Source organism: Peromyscus californicus, unplaced genomic scaffold (genome assembly GCF_007827085.1).
Source record: "Peromyscus californicus insignis strain IS unplaced genomic scaffold, ASM782708v3 Scaffold_6__1_contigs__length_162567912, whole genome shotgun sequence".
In the NCBI taxonomy this organism is placed as follows: domain Eukaryota; kingdom Metazoa; phylum Chordata; class Mammalia; order Rodentia; family Cricetidae; genus Peromyscus; species Peromyscus californicus.
Genome location: NW_026294584.1, coordinates 139,239,181 through 139,249,100, shown reverse-complemented (window position 1 = coordinate 139,249,100; position 9,920 = coordinate 139,239,181). Strand labels below are relative to the sequence as shown.

Below are 9,920 nucleotides of genomic sequence, written 5' to 3'. Positions count from 1 at the left end.
AGATCCTATTATGAGTTCTCTGAGGACAGGTGCCGGGCTAATTTCAGTAACTTCAGTGACCAGTAATTACTATTTTTGTTTTCTTTTGTTTCTGGGACACTCACTCCGTGGCCCACACTGCTCTCAAATTCCCAATCCTCCTGCCTCATCCTCCAAGTGCTGAAGTTGCAAATGCATGCCACCATGCCTAACTTAATGGTCACTACTTGTCGACCCACTCTGCAGACAGCAGAATTTCACATCTTGGCTCGGAGTCAAGGTTTGTCTTTGACAGAGAGGAGTGTGCACTGGGAAAACATCAGATATCTTAACTTCCTCAGACGGCACGTTGATTTGTGGTATGTTAGTTTATCGAAATTTCCTTCACTTCTTCCCTTGTCAGCTTTTATGCTTTCTGGGATAAAAATGAGTCGCCCACTTAAATGAGCTCCTTTAGTCTTAGATTTAGTGCCACCTACAGGGCTGCCTACTGTGCAAACGGCATCCTTTTATGTTCCTTTACATAGTATAAATCTACCTGATGGACTAGAAAATTTCTCTCTGCCATCCTCAGTTCAGTGACCTGGAAAGACGCTTAGGAGTTCCCCGGTAGAGACTTAGTCCTCCGGTTAGTACGGGGCTTAACAAGTCCAGCCCGGCTGGCATTCCCAGCCAGGCAATTCCTTGTTGTCTGGGCCTTGTCTTGCACTGTAGGTCATAGCAATATCCCTGGCCTCTGTGCGCTAGGCAACAGTGGGAATTCCAAGCAGTTGCAACCTAAAATGTCTTAATTATTGCCAAATGTCTTCTGGGGAGCAAAGTGAGCAAGACTGAGAATAACTGGGTAAGGCTTTATTCCCAGTGACATTCCAAACACTGGAGAAGCCCACTTCTCATCTGGTAGGTTCATTTCTCGGCGTCTACCAGCCTGATTAGGCTGGCTAAGGCCATCAGTTGGCTAAAGGAAATGTGAGGAAGAAGACAGGATTTAGAGGGACCCGCTCACACCAACTCTCTTTGGGGAGTACTCATGGGCTGCAGGGAGAAGGGTATTTCAGCAAGCCTCTCTGAAGGAGGCCTGGGAGAAGAGCCCTCCACACCTTCTGGGAGTCTTCCCGTCTGGTATTGCCCAGTGAACACTGATAAAAGTTTCTGGAAGCTAGTAAAAAGCACAAGAGGAAAGAAACAAAGATGATGCCGTGCTCAGTAAGAATTGGAAGGTTTCTTACCCCTAAATCTCCACACTCCTAAAGTAGGGCGGAGGGCCGTTATAATAACCATTTTGCGTTAAGAGTTGTCTGTCTGCAGTCCCTATAGGCTATCAGGAGGTTGGTTGCATCTCCCCACCTGAGTCCTGATTGAGAAAGTGTTCACACTCACATACTTACTACATACATATGCAAATAAACAAGTGAAAAAAATGAAGTGAGAATCCACTAATCTACATGTGAAGACTGGCAAGCTTTAAGATATACATACTACATGAAGAGAAAAGACTTGGCCACAGTTAAAGCTGGGCAGTGACAACATGGTGGGTCCCAATACTATTTTCTCTCTTTTGGGATAGTACATGTGAAGTTTCCCCAATAAAATATAAAAAAAAGAGTGGAAATTATCTCAGGCTGCCACACACCTGTTCCTTTATGTTCCTAAGAGACCCAAGTGAGTCTAGTCCCTGCCCCAACTCCATGGGCCTAGAAGGAAGAGAAGCCAGAACTAGTCTGCTATTCAGGCATCTCTTCCCTCGCCAGGCGGCCTTGGCCTTAGACTATTGATGCAGACAGCTGCCAGCAGAGTGAGACTGCTGGGCCTACACCAGTGAGGGGACAGAGTGACATATCTAAAGCCCAGGCAGGTCCCCTCACCCTGCACCAGCATTTCCCATCTGCACCCAAGGCCTGTCTGGATCCACCGTGAAGAAGGCCAGTTCTCAGGTGAGCTATCTCAAGACTTCCCCTCATCCCAAAGGAGGCTCCCCTGAGTCACAGGGAAGGCAGGACGGATGCTGACATGAGCTGGGATCTGAAAATCAGATGGTTCTGCCAGAGCGGCTAAACAGTGTGGACAGCCTTCATTTATTCCGTGAGTGTGTACCTGGCATGTGGCATAAGCCAGATCATGCTAAACTCTGTGAGCCCAGACTTAATATGCAAACCAGGCAATAGGCCAGCCCACAGCCTAGTAGGGAGCAGACAGGCAGCCCAGAGCAGACATTAGTCTTCCTTTGGGGGCTCTGTAGCTGCTTCCTGGAGGCATGGGCTAAACTTTGGAGAGTGGGTTGGGTGAGGGGGTTGGGGGGGGCAGCCAGTGGAAGGTGGAAAGAGGGGGTGTCACACAAATGCAAGCAGCTCTGAGCTATTAATGGTGGGAAGAAAAGGGCCACCAGGCTGAACAAGCTTGGACTTGGACTCCTCGGCCTGGCACCCTGAGCAGGTCTGCTCCAGGGATAACACACTGGCTGGGCTCTCAGATCCTTCTGTTCAAAGAGAGTCACAGGCTTATGGGCACACAAGCTGGAACTGGGCTACCCAGCCCCAGCCCAGAGGTCCCCAACTCACCAGGACTTAGGTTTTCACGTCTTCCCCCACTCTCCCTTTGAGAGAGATCCCTAGAGGACAGAAGGACAGGTTCAAGGCCAGCTGCGTGCTCTCCAGTGTCTTGTGGTGCGCCCAATAACGTGTGGTGTGGGTGGGCCAGCAGGGTGGAGGCCTGGTGGCTTGTTACTGTGGTAGCTTTTCTTGAAAAAGTCACAGAGTGGGGCAGGCCCTCAGTTTCTGCCAAGTGGGGTGACTGGCCAGACGCTGCATCTGCTGGCCACCTCTGGGGGTCTCGGCCGGGTGCACTGTCAATCCCTGGGTACATCCGCTTTGCAGATCTGGCACCCAGCTGCCCACTGCTCTGCCTCAACATCCATGTGTACCCAGGTCAGCTCTGCCCCGGGCTCTTGGAGGTCAGCTTGACTGATGGCTAGCTACTGACTCTGCCGCCCCTTTTCCGCCCGCGGGTGGTCCCGATCCGCAAGCCCCTCTGAGGGCCGGGCTTCCGAAGAAAGGTGGAGGCCGGGTTCCGGGCCTGCAGCTCTCACGTGCTTTCCCGGCCACCCCCTCCCGCCCTGCGTCGAGGCCGCCAAGCCTGTTCCTCTTCCCCCGTCGCGATTGCGACAGGCCGGCCTCTGCTCCCAGAGCTCCCTGCCCCCGCCCCCGGCCGGCTCTCTCCACTCCCACTTCCTGAGCCCGGCGCTGGAGCCCTGGAGGCCAGGCCCGGCCGCTCCCGGCCCCCGGGGGCACGTCGGCCCAGCCGCCAGGCTTGGGAAGTCGTGGCCAACGCTGCTCAGGACGTCCGGGCTTCCCACCTTCCTCCCAGGCCTCCACCCGGTCTGGTCAGCCGACCCGAAAGGCCGCCATGCGCCTGCCTGGGGCCTCTCCCTGCGGCCTGGCCCGGGGGCCACTTCTGCTGGGACTCTGCGGGATCCTGACGGCATCTCAGCTCCAGCTGGTGAGGGACGGGCTAGGTGGGATGGGCCAGGCGGGAATGGGGGCCTGGGCAGACTTCTCTCCGGCCCTTCTGCCCACCACAGCTGACCCTGCCTTGTTCTCCTCTGTCTCCGCCTCCCCATGGAAGGTGCCCCCATATCGCACAGAAAACCAAACTTGCTGGGACCAGGACAAGGAATACTACGAGTCTAAGCATCAAGTCTGCTGCTCTCGCTGCCCCCCAGGTGAGGACAGTGGCCCCGGGAAGCCTAGGTGGTTAAGGTAGGTCAGAGCGATGCCAACACTGGTAAAACTAGCTGGTAGAGAGAGACCCAGAAGCATTAGCCATTGTCCCACGGCCACTGAGATTTGAAGAGGTAGCTGCGTAGCCATGAAGACAGGATGGAGACAGAGAGGCCAAGGAGAGGCTCTGCAGCAAGCCGCGGATGTGGCAGAAGACTCCTGTCTCCTGATACCCTCTTGCCCCACTTGCCTTATAGGCAAGTTTGTCTCTGCCGCATGCAGCCAGAGCCGAGACACCGTTTGCGAGACTTGCCCCGAGCGTTCCTACAATGAACACTGGAACCATCTCTCCTTCTGCCAGATGTGCCGCTCCTGTGACCCTGGTGAGAAGGGATCCACCTGGATGAGGGGTACGGCTGGGACCCCAGCTCCTCTCTGACTCCTTTCTCTCCCTGTCAGTGCTGGGCTTCGAGGAGGTTGCCCCTTGTGCCAGCGATCGCAAACCCGAGTGCCGCTGTAAGCCAGGCATGGCCTGTGTGTATCTGGACAATGAGTGTGTACACTGCGACCAAGTTGTAGTATGCAAGCCTGGCATGGAAGCTGAGGTCACAGGTCAGAGGGCACCGAAGGCAGCCGGGAAAGGAGACTGGTATCAAGGGCAAGGAGCACTGGACTGTGTCCGTTGGTGACTCCCCACAGGAGTTCTCTTTGGGCATAAAATACCTGTCATTCCTTGCAAAAGGCTCACAGGAGGGGGTCTGCCAAGACGTGAATTGGGACAGGTGTGAGGAGCTTAGAATGTGGCTCCGGTCAGCACCGGGGAAGCCTGGGGAAAAGGCAGGCTGCAAAGCCAAGCTGGGCAAGGTAGCAGCTATAGAGCAGATGGGTTGGCGAGGAGCATAAAGGAAGCTGGGCTCACGCTTACCCACTCACCCTGACCGGCCCTGCCTTTCTTTTGCCAGATGAAGACATGGAGACTGACATCACCTGTGTCCCCTGCAAGTCAGGATACTTCCAGAATACTTCCTCCCCTACAGCCCGCTGCCAACCCCACACCAGGTGAGAGTACCCCTTCCCATACTTTCCCCAACTCCAGGAAGCCCAACTGTTGACATTCCCTACATCCTTGACTCCAAGTACTCCCCTGGCCGTTCCCCACCATGTGTTCCTGGAGCACCAGGTACCAAGGAGAGCAGCAACAGCTCACACTCCTGTTTCCTCCACAGATGTGAGAACCAGGGCCTGGTGGAGGCAGCTCCAGGCACCCCCAGCTCTGACACCGTCTGTAGAAATCAATCAGAGCCAGGTATGAGGCTGGGCTGAGGTTCACAAGGCAGGATCTGGGAAAATGCCAGAAACAAGGAAATGTGCATCTTTCCTCCCAGGATTAGACAAAAAAAAAAAAAGAAAGAAAGAAACATTCCTTCTAAAGAAATTGGAAGGGGCTGGCATATAGTTCAGGGGCAGAGTGCTCGTCTGGGATGCACAAGGCCCTGGGTTTGAACAAGTACCACCAAAAGAAGCAAGAAAAACTTGGAAAGCTAGGTGTGGTGGCATACCTATGTCATCCCCCAGCACTTAGAAGGCTGAGGCAGGAGAATCAAGAGTTTGAGGCCAGCCTGGGCTACCGACTGAGAATATCTCAAAAGAGGGGGTGGGAACTAGAACATCCTAGACTATATTCTTACACACTTTAAAAATTACATACGTTATGCCAGGAAACGCTCCTGGGCTGAGATGTAATTCTAACTGACTTTGTCATTACTTTGGACGCACTTCCATCATAGAACACATCATAGAATTCATTTACTAATTGAATGCCTCATTGTTCAGCGACACACTTCTGTTGGAGTCATGCTCTTCCATTTGACTCTTTCTAGGTTTTCTGGTTTCTTGGTTTCTGTCTTCTAGGAAACTCACCAGTTTTCCAGCCTGGTGGTTGACTGTAGGTTGTTTCTGATGACTATAATCATTACTAATTGGCAGAATGTAGTAACATTTTTGAATGAGCAGATATCTGTAATTATAGCTTCCAAGTATTGAGAACTACTCTGAACCCCTCAGTGATCCCACGTAATCTGCTTAACGATGCTATAAAGTGGAGTTATTCATCCTCACCGATGGGAAGAGAAAACCGAGACATTAAATGATTTGCCTGAGATCCTCCGGGGGTGGGGGGTGGGGGAGGGTGTAAATCATGTTATTAGTGTATGTATCTAAGTCTTACTCGGGGGCCCATTTGTAAGGTACACATGCTGTAGAACTTTTTAAGAATTTATACCGGGTGTGGTGGCACATGCCTGTCATCCCTGCATTTGGGAGGTAGAGGCAGGATTTTGAAGTTGGGCTGCATGAGACCTTGTCTCTGAGAGAGGGAGAAGGGATAGAGAGAATGAAAATTTAGCTAAAATTCACTCATTGAACTTAGAACCCTTCTGCTCTTACTGTCTTGGTCTGCCTCTTCCATACATCCCTATGCATTCCTACTCATACAATTTTTTACTCTAAGTGGAGTGATTAAAGTGTTTTCTAACTTGACACTTTTTGAGGGGGAGGCATTGGCACATGCCAAGTAGCTGCTGAACCACTGAGCTATCCCCCAGCCCCTCTATACTAGCTTTTCAGTTAACAGTGGATCAGAAATACTTTCCCATGACCTCTCAGAAATTATCAACTATGCATCAGCTATCACTAGCATTTCAGTAGTGATCATTAGTAACTAGCATTAGCCAGTAGATTTGTTAACCTGCTTGTTTATATATATGTCTTTATTCGAGCATTAAATCAATGCTCGAATAAAGACAGGCACCTGGGTGTCCAGTCTCCTGGTCCAGTTTCTCCTGGTACCCTGCATTCTTCACTTCCTAAGGCCACAGCTGTGACGAATCAGTTTGGGCAAAGCCTGGGAAACCAAACTCCCATCTCTCTGCCTCTTTCCTTCCTGAGCCCTACCATGAGCAAGGGGGTGGGTGGGCAGCTTGCAACTCCTGCTCTCCCTGAGGGCCATAGACCAGGCTCAGAAGTGAGGTTCTCAGAGGCACACAGGGCAGTCTAAGGTCCAGCCACAGAAATGGGGCTCAAACACCACCTCCCCTCCCCGCTGCCTTTCACCTACTTCCAGCCTTGAAAACCAGCTGCCAAAGCATCCCTCACCCACTGACTGCAAGAGGTCTAGACATCACCACTCAGGGCAGTCTCTCATGTGGTCAAGAGACCCTTCCCAAAGCCAGCCTCAGCCCCTTGTCCACAGCCCAAGGGAAATGGCCCCAAAGAGGGAAAAGGCTGATCTGTGGGAGAGGCTCCACCCCGTCCTTTGGTGTCGTCCGTCACTCTTGTCTGCCTCCCTGGCAGGGACAATGCTGCTGCTGGCCATCCTCCTGCCGCTGGTCTGTCTTCTGCTCTTCACCACCACCCTGGCCTGCACCTGGACGAGGCACCCCTCTCTCTGCAGAAAGCTGGGTAGGAAGGACACCACTTCCTATCCACACATGGAAGTGGCAGTGGAGGGGAGGGATAGTCAAGGACAAACCCTGGTGCACAAGACTGTCAGGGTGCTGGGTACCACTCTCTCTCCCAGCCCTCGTTCTGAGGGGTGAGGGTAACTGTATTATCTTCCTCTGGGACACTAGGGTTGGCAGCACACAGTGGTGGGGGTAAAGGTTGAAAGGTTGGGAATTGGAGGCCTTACCACCCATTTTGTTTTTCATTTCAGGTACTCTGCTCAAGAGGCATCCAGAGGTAAAGGAGTGGAAGAAGCCAGCAAGGAGGGGCGGGGCTGTGAGGTCAGGGAAGGTGGACTTGAGCCTCCATGCATTCCACTGATTGCTTGCTGAGTGCCCAGGTTCCAGCCACCATTTTGGTACCAGACATACAGCCTGAGAAAGTGCCTCCCATCCTGGAGTTGGCCCGAGTGGAACAGAAGTCAAATTCAAAGGCCGGCATGCTAGAGCTCTTAGCTAGCATGTGCAAGGACCTGGGCTCCGTTGCCAATGCCATGGGGAAAAAGTTTATCCAGGGCGGTGGCTCAGTCCTGTCGTCGCAGCCCCTGGGAGGCTGAGACAGAAGCCTCACCATGAGTTTGTGGCCAGCCTGGGGCTACACAGTGAGATTCGGGGCCGCCTGGGCTAGAAGAAGAGCCTGCCTCAAACACAGCAAAACCACAACAGTAATGATATATAAATAATAATTGTATATCAGGTGGCAGCCATAATGAAAGTGAGGTGGACAGTGAGTGACAGGTGGACAGGGAAGGCCTCTTGGATGCACTGATTATTTGAGCAGTGAGTTGAAGAAATGAGGAAGCTAACCAGGGAACTCTTGAAGAAAGTGCTCTAGAAATTAGAGAAGCATCAAGTGCAAAGGCCCTGAGGCACGAAGCATGGTGAGGTGTGGAGACAGACAATGAGTTGCCAGAATACAAGGACTAGGGCCTGGGAACTAAGTTATGGTGAAGTCTAGCCTCTGACATTGGCTGGTTCTCTATTTCTCCTCTACAGGGAGAAGAATCTCCCCCCTGCCCCACTCCAAGAGCCAACCCACATTTCCGTGACCTGGCAGAGCCCCTTCTACCCATGCCTGGACCCCCAGTGACCCCAGTCTTGGAGAAAGTGGTACTACAACAGCAGAGTCCCCTGGTCCAGGCCAAGGAGCTGGAGGGGCACAGCCAGGTGGCCCATGGTGAGCTGGGCAGGCCGTAGGAGAAGTGGGTGCGGGAGGAAGGGAGGGATGTGGGTAGGTTGGCAGGGAGAAAGAATAAGGCTCTATGAAATAAAAAGATCCAGAGTCTCAAAGAAACAGAGGAGTGTGTTCAGCACTTAAGAAAGCTATCAGTGAAGCTGGAGGTGGAGGCACACCTGTAATCCCCGCACTTAAGAAAGCTGTAGCGGGGGCTGGAGAGACGGCTCAGAGTTGAAGAGCACTGGCTGCTCTTCCAGAGGTCCTGAGTTCAATTCCCAGCACCCACATGGTGGCTCACAACCATCTGTAATGAGGTCTGGCGCCCTCTTCTGGCCTGCAGGGATACATGCAAACAGAACACTGTATACATAATGAATAAATAAATCTTAAAAAGAAAAAAAGAAAGAAAGAAAGAAAGAAAGCTCTAGTGAAGCTGGGATTGGGGGCACACCTGTCATCCCAGTACTGGAGACAGGAGGATCAGGATATCAGAGCCATCTCTCACTACCCAGCAGCTTTAGGCCAGCCTGGGCTATGTGAGACCCTGACTCAAAGGAAGGAATAGCAGATGAGAGGTGGGACCGGGAGGAAAGGAGAAGAGAATTCTGGAAGCATCCCCTCTCATCTGGCCTTCTCTCCCACAGGTGCAAATGGCATTCATGTGGCTGGAGGCTCTGTGACGGTCACTGGCAATATCTATATATATAATGGACCCGTGCTGGGGGGGACACGGGGCCCTGGAGATCCCCCAGCGTCCCCTGAGCCTCCATACCCCATTCCTGAAGAGGGAGCCCCTGATCCTTCTGTGCTCTCTACACCTTACCAGGAGGATGGCAAAGCTTGGCATCTGGCTGAGACAGAGACACTAGGGTGCCATGCCCTCTGACAAGGCCAAGGAACCTATTTGCCACCTGATGCCTGATGGTATCTGAGAAAGGCAAGGAGGAAAGAGGGTCCAGCCCCTTCTCCCGGAGGCTGCCCTACCCACCAGGACTCATAGGGTCTGGGTAGGCTCTGAGAAGCAGAGCCCTAAGAGACCGGCCTCAGACACCTCTTCGGAGCAGAACCGGACACTAGCAGGCACAGTGCCTGCCCAGGACTTACTACTGTCTGAGCAAGCCTGAGACCTTGTTGCAGACCCACCAGCCCCAGAGGGCACACATTCAGCCCCAGACACAGGCAAGGCTGGTGACCCTAGCTGCTGCCTACCATGCCTCTCAGCACCCTAACCATGGCAAAGGAGGGAGCTGGTCACAGGGTCACTTGCAAGGACATCACAGGGACCTTGCAAAGCTTCGTGGTGCTCATCCCCAACCTTCAGAGGCCTTGAGGGCTCATACCATGTGGACCAAGATAGACCCTGGGTGAAGATGAAGCCACATGGAAGAGCATCCCTCCCTTGCTCCTGGGGGAGAGGATAGTGAGACAGTGAGAGTCGGGGTTGTATCATTACCAGGTATCCAGGAGAGTTTGGAAACAGGAGAAACACGGCAAGTGTATTTATAAATTGTAACCACATGCAAATAAAGACAAGATTGAGATCCTTTA

The 9,920-nt window shown here is 52.7% G+C and overlaps 1 protein-coding gene across 2 annotated transcripts; it reads left to right on the top strand.

The window, feature by feature from the left end:
* The first annotated feature begins 3,197 nt into the window (after window positions 1-3,197).
* On the top strand, window positions 3,198-9,920 carry Ltbr (lymphotoxin beta receptor). 2 transcript variants are annotated; one of them, XM_052720984.1, is made up of 10 exons: window positions 3,206-3,474; window positions 3,601-3,697; window positions 3,953-4,078; window positions 4,155-4,307; window positions 4,658-4,754; window positions 4,922-5,001; window positions 7,047-7,154; window positions 7,408-7,433; window positions 8,192-8,372; window positions 9,017-9,920. In XM_052720984.1, the coding sequence occupies exons 1-10, from the start codon at window positions 3,382-3,384 to the stop codon at window positions 9,256-9,258; spliced, it is 1,203 nt and encodes a 400-aa protein (XP_052576944.1). In that variant the 5' UTR covers window positions 3,206-3,381; the 3' UTR covers window positions 9,259-9,920. The 2 variants fall into 2 exon arrangements, with proteins under 2 accessions (XP_052576945.1, XP_052576944.1); XM_052720985.1 differs by lacking the exon at window positions 4,155-4,307 and having other exon boundaries at window positions 3,198-3,474; window positions 3,953-4,105.

Bases quoted from the DNA above. Each gene is read 5' to 3' on its own strand.
- Ltbr (XM_052720984.1), top strand. From the start codon at position 3,382: ATGCGCCTGCCTGGGGCCTCTCCCTGCGGCCTGGCCCGGGGGCCACTT. The intron at 4,079-4,154 runs GTGAGAAGGGAT...TCTCCCTGTCAG, and splicing joins GTGCCGCTCCTGTGACCCTG to TGCTGGGCTTCGAGGAGGTT. The intron at 7,155-7,407 runs GTAGGAAGGACA...TTTTCATTTCAG, and splicing joins CTCTCTCTGCAGAAAGCTGG to GTACTCTGCTCAAGAGGCAT.